Source organism: Bos taurus, chromosome 20 (assembly GCF_002263795.3).
Source record: "Bos taurus isolate L1 Dominette 01449 registration number 42190680 breed Hereford chromosome 20, ARS-UCD2.0, whole genome shotgun sequence".
In the NCBI taxonomy this organism is placed as follows: Eukaryota; Metazoa; Chordata; class Mammalia; order Artiodactyla; family Bovidae; genus Bos; species Bos taurus.
In genome coordinates this window covers 35,283,021-35,302,956 of record NC_037347.1, presented here as the reverse complement: position 1 = coordinate 35,302,956, position 19,936 = coordinate 35,283,021, and the positions used below count along the sequence as shown (strand labels likewise).

Below are 19,936 nucleotides of genomic sequence, written 5' to 3'. Positions count from 1 at the left end.
AATTCTGACTTAAAGACTTGTTGACACATGCTTCACTGTGCTTTGTCCAAGTCTCATGATGTTGTGCTTTGGGGTAAGTCTAGAGTCTGTTTTCAAGGCTCTAAAGTGATTCAGAAGAAATATTTTTGCTTTTTAACATCAATGAAGAACCTAATACTCTTTGCTCTTCCTTGGGATATTATATTTACATTTTTTCCCAACTAAAAATATTGCACAAATGAGGTGAAGATGGAGCTATGCTTGTCATTTAAAATCTTCCTATTTTTGTCTACTCTGTAACATACTCCCAACTTAATGCTTATGACTAGCTTTGGAAGAATTTTCACATTAAGATTGGCTCAAAAGAAAACACTTTGAAGTCTTAGAAAAATATGCACTCACATGACCCCCTGGCTGTTCTGCCCAGCCATTTTCCTTCAGGGTTGTCTGTGATACGAATTATTTCAATATTCTCTCCTTGCTTGAAGCTCAGTTCATTCTTTCCTCCTTTGACATCACAGCAAGCTTTTGCTTGATGGATGACTTGAATAGGGCCTGTTAGCTGCAAAGAGGGGAAAAAAAATCACAACCAGCTTCTTACTATTCAGGAAATCTTTAAGGAATGCAGTTTTGAAAGACTAGGTCCACTACTTGCTAACCTGTTTGTTACCAACATTTACAGGTTTGAACTAGAAGTTGAGGGTGAATGTTATTTCTGGTGAGGGTTCCTATAGGAGGGGTTAGGGGAAAATTGCAGAGGTCAGACAGAACCAGCAAAAATAGGTAAGCACGTGTCGGGCGGCCAGGAGAGAATGGCAGTGATCTGTTGACCTCGGGAACTCTGGAAGATGGTTCGATGCACGATACTGGATGCTTGGGGCTAGTGCACTGGGACGACCCAGAGGGATGGTATGGGGAAGGAGGAGGGAGGAGGGTTCAGGATGGGGAACATATGTATACCTGTGGCAGATTCATTTTGATATTTGGCAAAACTAATACAATTATGTAAAATTTAAAAATAAAATAAAATTTAAAAAAAAAAAGAAAAGAATTATCAGTCCAGAAAAAAAAAAAATGAAGAGGAAGTGACTGAAAATCAAACACCACTTATGTATGCGACATGCTGGGTGCTATGTGTTTTTATGGGGTATACTGGTGTTCTGCTTACTAGACAGAGGTTATTTCCCTCTCTGCTTTGTGCAATTATTCTGATGGTTCTCTGCAGGCTTACAATAGCAAGAGAGAGAAGGGTTAGTAGTGGTGGTAGGTTGTACTTGTGAGAAAAACATATTCTTTCCTTTTTTTTGACTTCATGGTACTTGCTACCTATAAACTTGGAGTAGACATTACCTGCTATAAACAAGATAACAGTTTAGAAATAGCATTGTGAATAAAAAAAAATAGCAAACCAATATTATGTGATGTTTTTATAATTAATATCCTGAAGAGTACAGTGGTTTCTTGACAGCAGAGGAGTAATGTAGTTTAGAGCTCGTGAATCCTTAACTCCTAATTTCCTAATCTTTTGTCTTTTCAACAGAATTTCTTGAATCTTTTGATATGCAAATATGCATCATGATTTTTGAGGAGGCTCTACTTTATTTATTGAACTTGTGATGTGATGAATTGTGAGACACCATCATTAATTATATACTACCAAGAAAGTAAACTAGCTTGATTTAAACTTTGATGTGCCAACAATGTTACAATGCATCCTAATTTCAGAATTTTAAAATGTGAAATATTTTGTCATAGAATTAATGAAATGTGGAACTGTATAACAGTTCTCACATTTATTTATTTAATTTGAACATCTATTAACAATTTTGTGGAAGGAATATAGCGTGTGAAGTCCTAGTCTTGACAAATGTTTGAGTTCATGTTTGGTGGTGTGATTTCATATCATATCTTTTTCTTACTAACAAATATTATTTGAATAAATGAGTGAAACCATCCAAAACTGGCTTCTCCAAAAAAAAAAAAAAAGCCCACAGGGAAAGCTTCACATAATTCCTTCAAAACTATAAACAATCTCTTCATAAAAAGTATGTTATAAAGATTTTCATTTAAGAAATTAATTTTCCATGTTTTCCCTTCTTTGGTAGCCATACATTCTGTATGAGTAAAATATTTTAATAGTCATATTGCAATCTTACTTTTGCTTATATATAGTAAGCAAAATTGAATGACAGCCTATAATAGACACCATGTATTATTTTATTTAATCCCATAACAAACTTTCAAGAGAAATGTCATCTACTCACTTTAAAAATAAGAATCTGAGGTTCAGAGAAGTTTAGCAATATGTCCCCTATTATATAACTCACAAATGCAACTGGAATTTGAATCCACATCTGTCCAACTGACTCTAAGTTTTACATTTTCCCTGTGCCCGCTGTTGCATCTTTGTTTCACTACAGTCAATAGACTGGGAAATTATATATAAGCCAGACTTTTATAATTCAAACCATATATTAATGTTCTGGAGGAACTAAATATTTAAAGGAAACTTGATATGAATCCTTTTCAAAGTGAAGAATAGTTTTGTGACTAGATAATCACTCTAAATATAGCTGACATACCAGACCCATACCAGATGGGCCGTGTCGTCAAAGCCTAGCCAAGAAAGTATAGCCTACAAGTATAGTGGTAGTGGTGGTAGTCATAGGAGTCATCCAGTTAGAATGAAAGATCAGCGAAGACAGAGGTCAGTGAGGAAGAAGGAGAAACAGAAGGTATGAGAAGTCAGCATGTACATAGGCTTAAAGTAAAGGCACAGATGTGAGTCAGGTCTAGACAGCATCAGGCAGGGTAGCTCACGGAGTTTTATTGAGACAGGTCTGCTTAATCCAGAGACATTTCTGTCCCATGCACCATGATAATACATTCCACAGGGATATGTATGTGTGTAGTCCTGAGCCCATATTATGAGTAGGTTAATACTCATGTCCGACTCTTCGTGACCCCTCAGACTGTAGCCCATCAGGCTCCTCAGTCCATGAAATTTTCCAGGTACAATGAAATGCATAACGAGGAAGAGTCAGAATGGATTTGAGTAACTGAGTATTCATTCACCCAACGGACATAAAATTTCCTGAGCTCCCACCAGATTTTGTTTAGATTTTATCCAAATTATAAGCCACATATTTTATTTGGATTTTATTGTATTGCATTTTTAGTGCATGGATAATGGAGTGTAGTAGACAAAAACATTACTGTTATGAAGGAAGTTACTCTTTAGAAAACAGTGATTAAGTAGTTGTCCAACCATGTAAGGTTTCAAAAAATGGTGCCCCTTTTGTGTGAAAGTTATAAAAAGAGACGTTACTCTTTTTCACCCGTCAGCAAGCAAGCTCTTACTTTAAATTTCTTCTTTATTTCTTGTTCTTTCTTTTCTCTCTCTTTCTGTTCTTTTTTCTCCAGCTCTAATCTCTTCTTTTCCTCCTTTTCCCTTTTCTTCTCTTTTTCTTTGGATGTGTCTCTGTGAATAAATATTTTGTTGTTTCAGAACCTGCAGGCATTTATGTGTTAGGGCTCACTATTTAGAGTGGTTCCTACCCCAAACAGAAGATAGTATGTGGAATAGAGGTGAAGGTACAAAGCTAAGTCTTGTCAAAATTCCTGGGTGTGTGAGACTGTTTTTAAAACCTGCAGGAGGCATTCAAAGGAGGATGCCTTCCAAAGGCCCTGCTACCTTTATAACCCCTGAGGGCAAGTGGAAGGCATTGTTATAAAGGTTCTTGCGGCCTGTCAGCATGAATACAATTAAACCCACCCCCGACCCCCAACTCTCTCTCTCAAGAGTACACTCACTGGTATAAGTTCACATACACGGATTCACTTTACTCATAGGTACAAATCTTCATTTAGAAACTTTACTCAGAATTAGCTGAATTCTGGGTAGGGAAGATTAACATATGTGAATCAACTAAAGATAAAATAAGAGAACATGCTCATTTTTATTTTCACTCATTTGCTAAGAAATTTCTTAATCCTGGGCTACCCAGAAACCCATTTGGGAACTCTTTTTAACATTTTTCTTCTTAAGCAGGTTAAAACTTTGGCATCTGGTGCTGTGTTAAATCATCTCTCAGAGCTGAATTTTGAGGTAAAGTACTGCCTAGGTGAGCACATTGTAATATATACACAAATTCATTTGCCCAAAGACACACTGAGAGCAAGAAATACAGATTCCTGGCTCTGTAATTCCCTGCCTGTGGGCTGTCTAGTGGGTTGCAGGACTCTGACCTCTCACACAATGGCATTTTAACAGAGTCCTCTGTAAAATCCTTAGACAAGAAAGGAATCTTTAGTCCTTTGTATTGAAATAAAGGTTATCATTATATGCCCGTCACTTGAACAGTTGAACTTTCCCCCTCCTAGTATTGAATATCCATTCATTCTCCCTCATATAAATTATTATATTCATCTTAGAAGAAAAATATCATGGTAAAAAAAATGTTGCTCATACATGTCTTCATATGTTTCTCCTTCACTCTCTTGTTCCTGTCAAGAAAAACATTAATAATGATTAATTGCAATTATTCAATAAGGGAACAAATATATACTACATTGCTCAAATACTCAGTAAAACAAACATAAATTTGTGTGTACATTTGGCATGTTTTTTTTTTTTTTTTTTTCTTTTTGGAGACAGACTGGGAAAGGAAGCACAGAAAGATTTCATTTTATATCCTGCTATGTAATTCAGATTTGTAGCCAGACTTCAGTTTCTGTTTAGTATAACAAAATTACTGAGTCAGTGAAATGACTGGTGTTTAATGTCTCAAGCATTTCAGGTGAAATAAGATTGCAAATGGAAAAATATTACCATTATTCTTAAGAGTTTTCATTTGTTGGTTTATGTCAGTAGAAAATAAATCACAGCAATTGTTACATATTCTAGTTACAGCAATATAATATGAGAAGAATAAAAAAGAGAAACTAACCTCATCTAGATTTCCAGTACCTGAAGTGTTTTAAAAAAAGGGATAGTAATTAAGAAGTGCTTTAATAGAGGATTGTTAGATGTAACATAATACTCAAAACAGTTCATAATGTTAACAGAATCTATACTTTACCAAAGGTTTAGAAGTACAGAATAGAATATGTGGTTAAGATCCTTACTATGACTTTTCCAAACCTTGTAACTTATTATAAAATCATTTCATTAGCTTTCATAAAATAATACAAAAGTGAAAAAAACTGAAGACACTCTTTTCTCTTTATGAATGGACGCTGAAAGCATCCACATTTGGTTTTGTGGGCTTGTGTGGAACACAGGCTTTACCAGAAAGTCACAAGTTCACACTTTTTGACTCATTTGTTCCCAAGGATTTGCTTTCATGTATCAAACAAATCAAGTTAATTAGATTTTTTAAAAGATATTTTACTGCTCAAGTGTTTAATAATATCAACAAATTTTCAGGTATTAAGACATCATCTAAAACAATAACAATAAAAACCATGTGGAACTGATACATGAATTAATAGACCAGTAGAATAGAACGGAGAGCTCAGAGACAGATAAAATTTACATACACACAAATAGGAACACACATTTGTTGTTGTTCACTTTCTAAGTCTTGTCTGACTCTTGCACCCCCAGGGACTGTAGCCTGTCTGTGAGATTTCCCAGGCAAGGATACTGGAGTGGGTTGCCATTTCCTTCTCCAGGGGATCTTCCTGACCCAGAGGTCAAACCCAGGAACATTATGTACACACAAACACACCTATGTATGAAAAGACACAAACACACCAATAGAGTTAATATAGTAAATGTGGTATTATAAATTAATGAGAAAAGGGTGAATTTCAGAGTATCATAATGGGAAAACTGACTTTGTATATGAGAAAAAAACTCTAGGTTTCTACTAATTCCTCAAAAGTGGACTGCAAACAATCAAAGACCTAACTATAAAGGATAAAGTTCATAGAAGAAAATAGAATATAATAGTTTTATTTCCTAAGGTTAGGAATTCTTAAATAAAACTTTAAAAGTACAAATTACAAAGTAAGTATTAATAAATTTGATTATATCAAAACATATTTATGTTCAATGAAGGACGGTATGGACTAAGTTAATAGACAATGGACAGAATGAGAGAAGATATTTGCAATCCCTACAACTGCTGCTGCTGCTGCTAAGTTGCTTCAGTCGTGTCCGACTCTATGCGACCCCATAGATGGCAGCCCACCAGGCTCCCCCATCCCTGGGATTCTCCAGGCAAGAACACTGGAGTGGGTTGCCATTTCCTTCTCCAGTGCATGAAAGTGAAAAGTGAAAGTGAAGTCGCTCAGTTGTGTCCGACTCTTAGTGACCCCATGGACTGCAGCCTACCAGGCTCCTCCGTCCATGGGATTTTCCAGGCAAGATTACTGGAGTGGGGTGCCATTGCCTTCTCCACCCTACAACTGACATGTTATTAATATTTGGAATACAAAGGAACTCTTGCAAGTCATCCAGAAAAGGATACCAACCCCAAGAAAAAAATGGTCAAGGAATTGGAAGTAGCAACTTACAGAAGAGAAAATCACAAAGGCTAATAAACAAATCAGGGTTTTGAACTCAATAGTAAGCTGAGATATGAAATTGAAACAAGACATTTTATACACACAAGATTGGAAACAACTGGAAACAACAGCTGCCTCTGCACTGGTGAAAGGCAAGCATTTTGGAATCTTCATGCCCTGGGATGGGACTACACACAGATGCCTTTCTTCTGGAAAGTACTCCAGTACTACTCAATCAAAATGAATATGTCATAGCTTACAAGCAGTCACTCTACTCCTTGATACACATCTTAAAGGAAGGCTCTCAGAGGTTCACATGGGGATATGGACAAGAAGGTGCATTGAACTATTAATATCATTTTCAGTAATAGTGAGTTGGAGGTGCTCCATGGTATGCTCCATAGGATGCATACCATGGAGAGCTGTGCAGTAGTTAACAGAAATAAATTAAATATACTTATATTCACGATAAGCCTCACAAAACACATTAGTCTGAGTGTAAAAAAAGGACCAGAATGAGCTATAATATACTGTTCATGCAAATTGAAATATATACATATACACATACAACAATATACAATGAATGTGTACAAAATTACATATACACACTAAGTGCATTAAAATATTTTACTCTGGTGAAAGAAGGAAGGAAAGAGAGTGGGTCGTGAAGAGAAAAGGGAATAAATAAGTAAAACAAGAGGACTTGCATGCACTAATGATGATAATGACTCACTAATGACCCTATGAGAATAATTAACTCTAACTTTCATATCTGAGGGAACAAAAAATAAAACATCATTTGCCTCTTACCATCAGAGTGCATGACACTGTCTTGATTTTCTTCATTTACAGGGCCTCTGAAAACAAGAGAGAGGAAAAAGTGAAAAAGGGATACGTAGATGCTCCTCTTACAATGAAAAAGAAAAAAAAAAGAAAAGGATTATTTAAAAATAACTCTTGGGCTTCCCTGGTGGTCCAGTGGTTGGGAATCTGGCAGGGGACACATGTTTGGTCTGGGAAGATCCCACATGTTGCGGGCAACTAAGCCTGTGTGCCACAACTGCTGAAGCCATGCTCCGCAACAAGAGAAACCCCCACCGCGAGAAGCCCATGCACTGCACTGGAGAGCCGCCTCCACTCGCCACAGCCAGAGAAAGGCTGCAAGCTGCGACAAAGACCCAGTGCAGCCAGTAATAATAAGAAAATTTAAAAATAAGATAAAAATAACTCTTTTCTCTTTCATATCTACTCTGATTTAAAACTTCAGAAGTCAGTAGAACAGGTTTTAGCTTTGTACTGACGCTGCTACTGCTACCAAAAAAGTGGAGAATTGGGGAACTTGTGTCCAGCACTGTCCATTCAAAGTGAGCACCTACAATTAATCCATAGTTTCAGGGCAGTAATATGTTTTCCCGTTAAAAATGACAGTATATCAATAAGTCAATTCTGAGTTCTGAAGGCAGATAATTGGCTGTACGGTATAGATTTCAAAGGCTGTTAGTTTCAATCCTGGCTCCTCCCCCCCTTTCTAGGTATTCTCTACCTGACTTTGCTTCCATCAGTTGTGGCTTGGACTCCAAGGTGCTTCATTTCAAACCACTTCACTCCAACTACTCATAACAGTTATCAATACCTGGGCCCCACGAATCCCTAATGATTTATGGAACCATCTATATTTTCTATTTCTATTCTTGGGTTGATCAGCATAACTGGGGAAAATTGCCATCTTACTGATTTGGGAGATTACAAATAATTGACATTCAGTCTCAGCTGCACTCCCAACACTATCCTATAATCTCATTACACATTTTTCCTAGTTGATCTTCTCTTCACTTCTTCCCTTAAATTTCCTATTTCTCTCCTTTTCTTTATCATTAGATGATTTTGTTTCTTATTTCACTATTTAGCTGTTATTGGGAGTGAACTCTCTTAAGAAAATACACTCCTTTTACTTCCAAGCTTATCTACAATTACACCCATCCTTACATCTCCTGACCAAAGTTCTTTTCATCTGTGTTCTGAATGCTATCTGAATGATCAGTTATTTCATTCCTTTTATTCCTTTTCTTCTGTGTGTCATCATATCATTTATTTACTATTATTGTTTTTCTTCCACTCCCATCCCTAAATGTCTCACTATAGTAAGTCCTCTACAAACAAATCTTCAAGTTGCAAGCTTTCAAAGATGCAAATGTGTGTATGTGTTTGCATATCCAACTACGTCAGGAGTAAGTGAAATTGCAGCTTGCCCTCTGTCTCCTATTGCTGATGATCCTTCAGCTCTGCTATCTCCCACCTCTTCTCTCTCCCCCAATTAGTATCTCTTCTTGCCTGTTCACTCAATATCAGCCCCTGTATGCCAGCTATTGTAATGTTCTAGTGTATTTTGAAGATACTGTACCGTAAGAGTAAAAATATTTTCTTTACTTTTTTTGGGTTTGTTTTTTATGTATTATTTGAAAAATACTATAAACCTATTACAGTACAGTACTATATAGCCCATTGTGTTAGTTGGGTACCAAGGCTTGTAGTTACAGCCTAAGCAGTACTTACAACCTAGGTTAGAACAAATGAACTTATGAGCTTCCTCTCGGAATGGACCTTGTTCATATGTAAGGGACTTATTGTACTGTTTCCTCCCTCAGCCCAAGTTACTCTCATTCATAATTTCTCTTCGCCTTTCTAAATTCTACATATCACCACAAGAACATCTTCCTCTTCCCAGTCCAAGTAGGAAAAACTGTCCGTACTCACTTTACTGGCTCTCCTCCGCTTTGTCTCATCATTGACTGCAATCTAAGTTCCTTCGCTAATCCTTCACTGAAACTACTCTTAAAAGGCTTAATTACTGAATCCACTAAACACGTCTCAGCCTGCACCTTCCTGTTGCTTTGTGGCCCTTAACACCATATTGGCTATTTTGCCTTCCTGGAGCTTCTTTTGGTTCCGTGAGAAATCTCTTAAAGCTCGTGTCTTGTCTCTCTGGTCTCAATCCCACAATTTTCTTTGTGGATTAGTTTCCTCTGACTTCTCTTTTAAGTGATGGCGTTCTTCTGTGTCCTTGTCTTGGTTTCTGCATTTTTTCCCTTCTACCTTTGCCCCAGATGGTCTTACATTCTCACATGCTTCCTCACCTTCACAAAGTATCTTAATGTTGGTGACTTTACACTGAAATCTCAAGCCCATAGAGAATCTCATATTCTTTGTTTCAGACACATCTATCTATCATCTGCCTATCTATATATTCATCTTTCTGTGTTTGTATGTCCCACTGATGGCTCTATATTAACATCCCTGAAGTTGAGGTTTTCCTTTCTCATTTCAGCCTAAATCTGTTTTTCCTACTCAGTTTCTTACCTTGGTGTATTGCACCACAAATTCACTTCACCACCCAAGCCTCACTCAAAAAGTGAGAGCCGTTATTTCTCACTCTTTTACAGTGCTATGTGAAATTAATCAAGTTCTGTCAGTTCTACATATTTAATGTCTCCTGTAATACACTTCCCCTTCCATCTCTCTCCCCTGTCCTGCTAGACACAAGAGCAGGATTCTACCATCACTAGTGTGGACCCCTGCAGTGGCCTTCTGGATGGTCTTCTAGTAATGAGAATTGTGCTTCATCTTTTCTACCCTTAAAGTCCCTTCTTTATGCAGCTGCCAAAGTGATCTTTCTTATGTGAAATTAATAGCATTTGAAGAATGTGAACAGGAAGAGCCTTGCTATCACTAAGGCCATAAAAAGGGTTTAGTGGATATCCTTGTGACTCTGGAAGAAATACCTTAGATACATATGTGTAGTCATAAACTTTTATCTAATAAATTCACTTAAAAAATTGAACATTTAAAAATTAACATATATGCATAGCTTACTATCTAGGTAAGTATGAACGTCCAGTGAGATTGATCATGACATGACACTTGTTTTTCTTACTTGGCCTTTTTAGATCTTAGAAGATTCAGAATTAAATACAGAAAGGATGAAGTAATTCAAACCCGTGATACAAAAATCTGTGAAGTAAATTTTCTAATCATTGAGACAATAATGTATGTTCAATATTTTAAGTGTTTGTTATGTTTAAGAAATTTGTTACATTAGATATTTGTGAGTTAGGCTTATTATTTTAGTGAAAAAGTAAGGACTCTTAAGTGTTGAATGTCTATGATTGCTGGCCTCACAAAACAGAATCAGCTAAAACTATGAGCTCCTGATTAAAAAAATCCACCATCACCTAGGAAGGAGTCCTACATCTTACCTAAACAAAGAAAGAAACACATTTAGAAAATAGAACGAAATTTGATCAAGCGCTTATCTATATCCAACAGCCAGTTCACAGAGGAATGGGGAACACACAAGCTTACTATAAGGAAGCGATCAGCACAGTGTAGACTGTGGGCAACTATAATGCCCACCAACAACTTGATGTATTCAACAAATGAACTACAATAAGTAAAACGAAAGTAATACAAGAGGAACCTATAGCTTGAAAGAGAATTGCAAGACATATAAGCCACAGACTTTGCTCGGATTCTTACTCAAACAAACAAAAAAACCCACACAGGATTTAAGAGACAACTGAATAGTGGCTTGATGTTTTCTATTAATAGAAAGGGTCTATTTTTAGGAATACCTACTCAAATATTTATGAATGTAATTATATGATGTTTGATATTAGTTTCAAAATAATACGAGACGAGGGAAGTGGGTAGTGTATAGATAAAACAAGATTGGTAGTGAGCTTATAATTGTTGAAGTTGGGGAGGGGTATATGGGTACTCATTATATTATTCTCCTTGCCTCTTATATGCTTAACATTTTAAAAAATAAATGTTTCTTTAAAAGTATCTGAAAAATCCAATTGTAAATGCAATTGGATTATTTAAAGGACCCGGATATGATTTAATAGATTTATGAGTTGTTTACAAATTCTTGAGAGGGTTTTGTTGAGTAAAGTTATGAAATTTGTTCAGTCAGGCATCAGAAATCCTTAAAAATAAAATTCAGTATGTAAATTCATACATGCAATGTCAAACATGTAAACGAGTTTGATTACTTAAGTTTATTATGAGCATAAGTATTGATATGAAAGAATTTAGTCTGAGTTGTCCAATCATTGATCAAAGATCCCCCTGAAAATAATCATTTTCATTGAAATAAAAATTACTGGGTGTATAAATAGCATAGCAAATTATGTGAATTTAAGTACTTAAAATAAATTAGGCCTTTGCACTATTAACTTTAGTAAATTGAGTATTAATTAAAAGCATAAGATGTAAAGCACCTCAGACATCAAAATACATTGACATTCTATAGAATGAAGTCTGTTGTCCTTTTCATAGTGTGCAGTTCCTTAAGATCAGCCCTGCTCTTTTACAGTTTTATTTTTCATATTTCCTCTTCTTACATCATCTTCTTTTCAGATATTAACACTGAATTCACGTATTCTCTAAAGACTGGTTTCTTGTTCCTCCATGCCTAGCCCACACTATTGGCCTTCTCTGGAGCTCTGGAGTAATCCTCCCTTCTCATCATCCCCTGTGGAGGCCCTCCTTAATCTTTAAGATTCTCCTTAAACGCTCCCTCCTCTGTGAAGTTATCTCAACTCTCCCAAGCTCATGCAGTTGCTACTTCCATATGTCACACATTGCTCACTACAGAGACTATTCTGGATTACTATAATTATACAGCAATTACTTGTAGGTCTCTATTCCTTCACTTCATTTCACTTCATTCCTACTATGAGACCATCAGCCCTTGGTATGATGAGATTACGTCTTTGTTGGTTAATTATTATGACTGTCATTTTCAGGAAACTGTTAGAATAATTCTTGTCAGGTATAGGACTTTTGACTAAATTAATGCTGTCTTAGTAACACTAAGAAACTAGCATTTATTACTAAAGCAAACTGTTTATTATTTTTGAAAATAATATTAAGTTAAAAAGACTACTGGACTTGCAGTTAACTTCCTGAAACACACGGAAGAGTAACAAATATTTGCAAAATGAAGATCTGTGTAGCATGCTCATACATATCTACTTACACTTATGCAAACCATTTATTACTTGTAGATAATGTTTGCATGCGTGCATATATTCAGGGACCCAACATTATAGCATCTAAATTTTAGTTTTATATAGGTCTGAATTCAACACAAATAGAACAGCAAAATATTCTAAGTATGAAATAATGTTAAGAATAGGAATAACAGTGAAGAATAAAAGGAAGAAAGATGAGGGGGAGGAGGAGGTGAGTGTCATGGATAGACCCAGATCAAACTGTAAGGAAAAAAAAAAAGTGTCACAGGCATTGAGAAAAGCCAAACAGAGAGAAACAGACAATCAATGAAACGAGTCACAACCCAAGTCCTAGAAAATGAAGCAGAGGGGGTGGGTGAAAAAGAAAAGGAGGCTTATCATTTGTTACAGTAAGGACATCTATTCAAGAAGGTCTTTCACTATAGTTCTTTGTTTTTCTACTTTAGCCTACAGAATTAAAAAAGAAAAGCAAAATTAATTTAATGTTATGACTGTCATGCTCAGAAAGCTATTAGAGCTCTATATCCTGACTTTTAAAGATGGGAAGCTATTGACCTTTATACCTTATTTGCCATTCATGACCTTTATTCTGTGACTTTAGCATTTGTCAGTTTGATTCTTAAAGACAGAGGAAATCTAAGTGACACTCTGTCCCATGCCTGCCCTCACTGAAAATGAAATCCAGTGAATTTTTCTCTGGAACACGTCTTCCTGTATTTAACGCATGAGAAATTATACAATTATGATGACTTGTTTAAGCCAATGGACTTAGGTAAGTCTGTCTGGGAGTGCATGACTGATATGGCAAGTCTCAAATTCCAGAAAATGTTAAATATTTCTAACTAATAAAAAAGGTTACAATGGTGAATTCTTACATTTCCTCTAATTTTAGAGCCAGAAAAATCTTACACTAAGAATGATCCCAAAGTAAGATCTGGTTAAACTTTCCTTTTTCAACCATAGTAATTTCCATTATTTCTTATTTCTTATTACTTCACTTTTCCTGTCTCATTACTATTAACAACCATGTAATTTGCTTTGTATACTAAAATATTCAACTATTGGTTCTATATTCATATGAATAATCAGTTACATTGTTAAAATTATAATTAATATTTTAAAGTGGCACCAAGAAATATGGTACCCTAAAGAAGTTGATTTGAACACTGAAAATGATAAACGAGCTCTTCTGACCCATTTCAGTTCCTCTACAAACATCTGAATAAAATAGAAAATGGAGCTAGCTGCTTTTTGACCACTAGGTGGGGAAACAATACAATTTAAAATGCAGTATAACCTTGGCTTCAACTACTTTCTTTTAAAATATGTTTATTATTTTAAATTCTCACCTGCCTCCAATTCTTTACATTCTTAAGGAAAATTCTGACCTGAACAATATAATTACAAGTGACTTCTGGGAAGTAGGCAGGTAATAATGGCATGTATTCTGAAATTCTTTCTTTGATCCACATTAGTTCTTTTCCCTGCCTTAAGCAACACAGACTCTACACCCTGGGGGATATGTGAACCTTATCAGTCATTTATGCCTCTTGGGAGCCAGTCCCTCACCTAAGCACTGGTTCTTTTTCTAATCCTTGGTTCTAGGAATGCACTTCCTCTGTGATCCTAAGTGTCTGACTTGAAGCATGGAGTATACTTCCACGACAAACATATATTTATAACTCAGAACTCCCTTCCAGCTCTTCACTTCTTACACCTAATTGCCTCCTCAACATCTCTGCCTGCACGCACACCACAAGCTTTGCACAGCTGTGCTGTCCTGATTTTCCCCACTCCCAAACTTACTCACCTTCAGCCAATCTCATTCAGTTATGGACACATCATTCCTGGAGTTACTCAGGCTCAGAACCTTGGAGTCACCCTGGATCTTCTTTTCCTTTCATACCCTAAGTCCAAATTCTGTGGTCTCTACCTTCAAAGTACATCCAGAATCTGGACCCCTGTCATCATCTCCACTGCACCATCATGGTTAGAATATCTTGCCTGCATTTCGGTAGGATCTGCCTAACTGGTTTTCCTTCTTCAACATTTGCCTACTACCTCTTTTCAGACAGCAATTAAGGCAATACTCACAAAATGTGAGCCCGAAAACATCACTGCTCCACTCAAGCTCTTCAGCATTTCCCATGTCACTTAGGATAAGAGCCATCATCTCTATCACGACCTGCAGGGTCTGCATGAGTCTGTCTCTACTACACTTTCCATCTACTCCAGCCTCAGTTACCTCTTTCCGAGTCCCTAGACACTCGAGGACTTTGTCCTGTCTGTCCTCTCTGACTAGACTAGAATGGTCTTCCTCCAGATATCTGCATGCTTTAACGCCTTTACTGCCTTGAGTCTTTTCTCAAGTATAACTTCCTATAAGGCGAGCAACCCTCATCTCTCCTTTTAAAGTTGCAACACACTGTCCCCAGCCGTCACACTACACCACCTAACCTGCTCTACTTTATCCCACATCACTTGATATTTGCTAACATTCTATATCCTTTACTAGTTTCTTATTTTTTCCCTTATGACTCTTGCCCCCTGCTTTCTGTGAGCAGGGATCTTTATTTTGTTCACTGATATTTCCTGAACTTCTATTACAAAGGCACAAAGTGGTGCCTCACAAAATAATTACTAGAAGGACGGTGGTGCAAAGAAAAAGCACAGAGACAACCATCTTTCACAATTTTACTTAAAGATCATTCTATAAATTTCCCTCTCGCATGAAATATAAATTTGTGTGTCTGACTATCAAGACCCATTTTACTTTCATTTCCTCTTTGTGTCTTTTCTAGCTTCCCCTACTTGCAGGAAAGTTTCCAACCTAGATATTTCTTCATTTTGGATTTTACTTGGGCTCTCTGATGGAAGCCTGAAAGTCTTACACCATATACCACATTTTTACTTTTGAAAAAATAATCATCTGACAGATATTCCTTAGCTTTCATCTTCATCTGACATTTAACTTTTAGATGTGACAGTTCCAGCATATCTAGGCAATGTAACATCTAAATTCTTGTTTCTCAGCATCTTTTTTTTTTTCTGATAGTATACATTTTGAGGAGTTGGTAACTCTTAAATGAATCAGATTTTTGAACTAGGAGTCCTTAATAAAATGGAAATAAGGATGAAGTTAAATTTATTACAACTGATGGATTTTGCTAATTTCTGATGTAAGCAATGTTACAGGCAAACATTTGAACCTGGATGGTTGGTGGACTCTTTTCGACTTTGTAAGAATTTCCTAAATATGTGGGAAATTGACCAACATCGGTAGGATGCAGTAGTCCAGGCTACTGGTCTCTTTGAAATTCGTTCTTCCTTCTACAACTTTGTATTCCTCACCTTATCACAGTGAATTCTAGGGGGCAGGTTTACAGAAAAGAGTTAACGTAGCAGGCCTGAAGCTGCTATTTTAAAAAGAATCTTCTACCAAGATAGTCTGTTGGCTTATATCTGGGAACTCAGCTTCTAAAGCATTCCTTGCACTGATAGGAAAAGTTGCCTAATGATAAGAGCGCTTTGCTGTGTCTAGACTGTATAAACAACACGACTTACGGTGAACACCTGCTTTACTTCTAGAGGTCTGGTATTTTGATAGTTGCTAGGCAGAAGGTGCCTAGGTGGCAGCTTTCAATGGAAAGATGACTCTAATAGGCTTCCCTGGGAAGCAATACTACACATGCATTGCATTTTTGTAGCTAGAGAAAGGAGCAGTTTTACTCTGTCCACTGCCAAGTTTAGAAGAAGAGTATGACTAGGATAAACCTCAACCACGAGTACTCCTGTGTGCTGGGTCCTGAGTGTCCTTGCGGTTGATCCCAAACCTAGGACTGGTCCCGGGAATGCTCAAACAACAGCAATAGTGATAAACCCTCCTGCATGATTTCTTCAGTCAAAGAATCACCAGTCTTTTTGCCTTATCAATTATCAAGAATTCATACTCAAGGTACTTACTGAAATTTCTCACTAGAATTACACAGGATCCAGAAGCCTAATTAAAGCCAGCTGTTGGGATAGAGTCATATAATAAGCCTCAAAAGTACTGAGATCAAAATCTAATGGGTTAGATTCCTCAGAGTAGGATAAAGACACAGGATTTAATACATGTGAAAAGAAAGCAGTTTATACAGAAATCAAGTTTATATAAGAGCACATATTAGTTATTTTAATTAAGTTAATATTTATTTGACACTCATATGTTAGTAGGCAAATGGCTCATATTCTGCTTTGGTAGCTGGTTGTCATAAACTAGGATTCATAAACTCAAATGTCTGGAAGGGCATGTGGTTAACATAAATGTAAAATGCAGGCTGTATGTAAAATAGTAAACTGCTCTAACATCTTGTATTCAGTTGGAGTTCTCTTTTTAACCAACAGCACCCCCTCAATCCCCATCAAAGCCTAATAAAGTGAAATGTAGCACTAACTACCCATGACAAGTGTGTTTTCTTTTTTTTTTTTGACAAGTGTGTTTTCAACTCCTGTTCTAAATTGTAATTATCAGCATTGAAGGAAAGCTGTCAATCAGACATGGTATTAACTGAGTCTATCATAAGGCTTATGGTTATTAAGTACTTTAGAATGTAATGAACATCAATCTGGTAGGGGATTGGAGTGAAGGAAAAACAACTGGAGCTAAATATTTTTGGCATATTTGTGGTAAAGGATAATCATGCAAAACAATTTTTTAGAAGAAGAAATAGAAGATCTACTCTGACTTGCCAACAGAATCTATGCTTGCCATTGTCTATTTCTCTTTGAAACAATATTTCATTCTATCCCAGTCTTCTGCTTTTTTTTTCTCAACCAGCTCTTCTGGTAAATCACAGATAAAGAGCCTGTGCATAACAACATATACAGTTCTCATATGTCTAAAAAGTACCATCTAAGAAAAGTGAAAGTGGGCTTGAATAAGTTTCCTATTTTTTAAATACACAGTCAGAAATCTGATTACTCAGAGAAAACCTCCATTTTTTTACTTATAGGAGGTTATTTAGCAGAGTGGTTAAACTTTTAAGTATACAGTGGACTCAGACTGCTATTGACAGTCTGCTATTGAGAGTTACTTAACCTCTGTAAAGTTCCATTTACTCATCTGTGAAATGATGAAAACACTATCCACTCAATAAAGTCATAAGGATTATATATGTAAAGTGCCTAGCATGTTACAGGCCGCCAACAAAATATTATGGTGGTATTGGTAGTAATGATGGTGGTGATGAAAACGACGGTGGTGATGAAAACGACGGTGGTGATGAAAATGACGGTGGTGATGAAAATGACGGTGGTGATGAAAATGACGGTGGTGATGAAAACGATGGTGGCAGTGATGCTAATGGTAGTGGTGGCGGAAATGATGATGAAGGTTAAGGAGATGGTGGTTGTGTGGACCTGAAGAATGCTTCAGAACTTCTAAAAAGGCTCTAGAAATTTTCCTCAAATGAACTCTTAAGGGGAAAACCATTGCCAAAGCAGATAAATAAGAATTGCTAAAGGATATGGAGGTGTGAGAGCAGCTTGCTAAGCCATCTCTTCTCCCTGCTAACTGACCACTTTTGTGGCTCCACCAGAGTCACACGGAACCCTCAGCACTCAGCCAAGCACATTTGAAAATTCCTGACAAGAGATTGACAAAGAAATGGCGAAGAAAAAAAAAAAAAGAAATGGCGAAATAATCTTTTGCTTACTTGAGGTCTAAGGGAGGTTTAATGTTTCTGGGAGGTAGACTTGGGGCTGGCAACTGTGTTGGGTGAGATGCTGGCAATGGTGGCTGGCTGGCTGGATGGGATGGTGGAGGTGGCGGTAGAGCAGTTGTTGAGAAAGTCATTGGTCCTTTGTTGGTACCTAAGAAGCAAAACAAAAAATACTGTGAATCAAGACAAATCTTCACCATGCAAGAACTGACCCTTCCAAGTATGCAGAAATTAGGATTTTAAACATAATAATGAAGGAAATGCATTGTAGGTTGAATTAATGCTTTAAAGAATTTAATACTCTCAGTATCACGGGACATAGATTTTTAAATGTTCCATTTCTCCCCACCCCCCACCACCCAGTTTACTGATGTATAATTGACAAATAAAATTTTAAGATATTTAAACTGTATAATGTGATGATTTGATACACATATATATTGTGAAAGGTTTCTCCCCACCAAGTTAATTAATATATCTATCACTTCACGTATTTATCTTTTTGGGAAGGGTGGCAAAAATACTTAAGTTGTACTCCTTAAACAAATTTCAATTATACAATATAGTGTTATCAACTGTAGTCACCATGTTCTGCTTTATATCCTCATACTTTATACATCTTATAAATGAAAGTTTCTACCCTTTGACCAACCACCTCTCCTTTTTCCCCTCAACTCAGCCCCTGGCAACCACTTTTCTACTGCTTATATTTTATACAAAAAGTTTCCTAATTCCTTTTAGATATTTCTGCCTCTCTTATGGTAATTGTTAGAAATACTACCCTCTCAGGAGCCTGGCTACAGTCCATGGGGTCACAAAGAGTTGGACACGACTAAGCAACTTCACTTCACTTCACTCTCTCCTCACTCTCATAGTCCTCTTGGAGTTTTAAAAATTGTCCAGTCCCTACACCCCTGACTTGTGACGTTCCTTGACAGGAGAAAATCTCACAGGCTTAGCTCATGTTTTCTTTGGCCAGCCATTTTTTGGGGGGTTGAGGTAGGGATAATTAGCTCCCTTATAAATCTGATAAATGAAAATTTCTGATTACATTTATCTGTTAGAAATATTTTTCTCTCTTTGTCTTAAAGTTTTTTGATATTTAAGGCTAACTACTTTTTCTTGTATTTGATTAGTAAATTTTTTCATGGATAATTTGTCACTAGATAAATTGGATAATTTAATGATAAATTAGTTTATCATTGGATAATTTAAGAAGGCCTTCCCTACCCTGAGAACACATAATTATTAACCTTATATTTTCTCCTGTTTCTCATTGGATTCATGTTTTTACATTTAACTTTTAAAAATTATTAGTGATTTATTTTGGAATTAGATGTGAGATCAGGATCTATTTTTAACGGGTTTATTGTTGTTCTTAAGTTATTTACCAATGTCCCAGGACCATTTGTCTAATAAGGTATTATTACTCACCTCTTCTTTCATAAAACAAATATTAAAAATCCTAGTGAATGAGACAGATGAAAATGCAGCTTGTTATTTTAAGTTATAAATAATATAGTTTGATAGAATCGTAAGTGACTTGAAAGCTTTACACAAAGAGAATAAGCCACTGTGAATGGATATTAACAAACCATTGGTGGTTTAGTCACCAGGTCGAGTCCGATTCTTGCAACCCCATGGACTGTAGCCCGCCAGGCTCCTCTGCCCATGGGATTTCCCAGGAAAGAATACTGTAGTGCATAG

At 36.5% G+C, this 19,936-nt stretch overlaps 1 protein-coding gene across 5 annotated transcripts in view; it reads right to left on the bottom strand.

Annotated features, from left to right (window-relative positions):
* The window catches only part of FYB1 (FYN binding protein 1), a 171,220-nt gene that overhangs the window by 30,363 nt on the left and 120,921 nt on the right, over positions 1-19,936 (bottom strand). For all 5 annotated transcript variants that reach the window (XM_059878760.1, XM_059878759.1, XM_005221607.5 and 2 more), the window contains 6 exons: positions 18,224-18,380; positions 7,303-7,349; positions 4,929-4,948; positions 4,451-4,485; positions 3,340-3,460; positions 382-541 (listed from right to left, as the gene is read on the bottom strand). In XM_059878760.1, the coding sequence (XP_059734743.1) occupies positions 382-541; positions 3,340-3,460; positions 4,451-4,485; positions 4,929-4,948; positions 7,303-7,349; positions 18,224-18,380 (540 nt within the window). The remainder of the gene's footprint in view (positions 1-381; positions 542-3,339; positions 3,461-4,450; positions 4,486-4,928; positions 4,949-7,302; positions 7,350-18,223; positions 18,381-19,936) is intronic.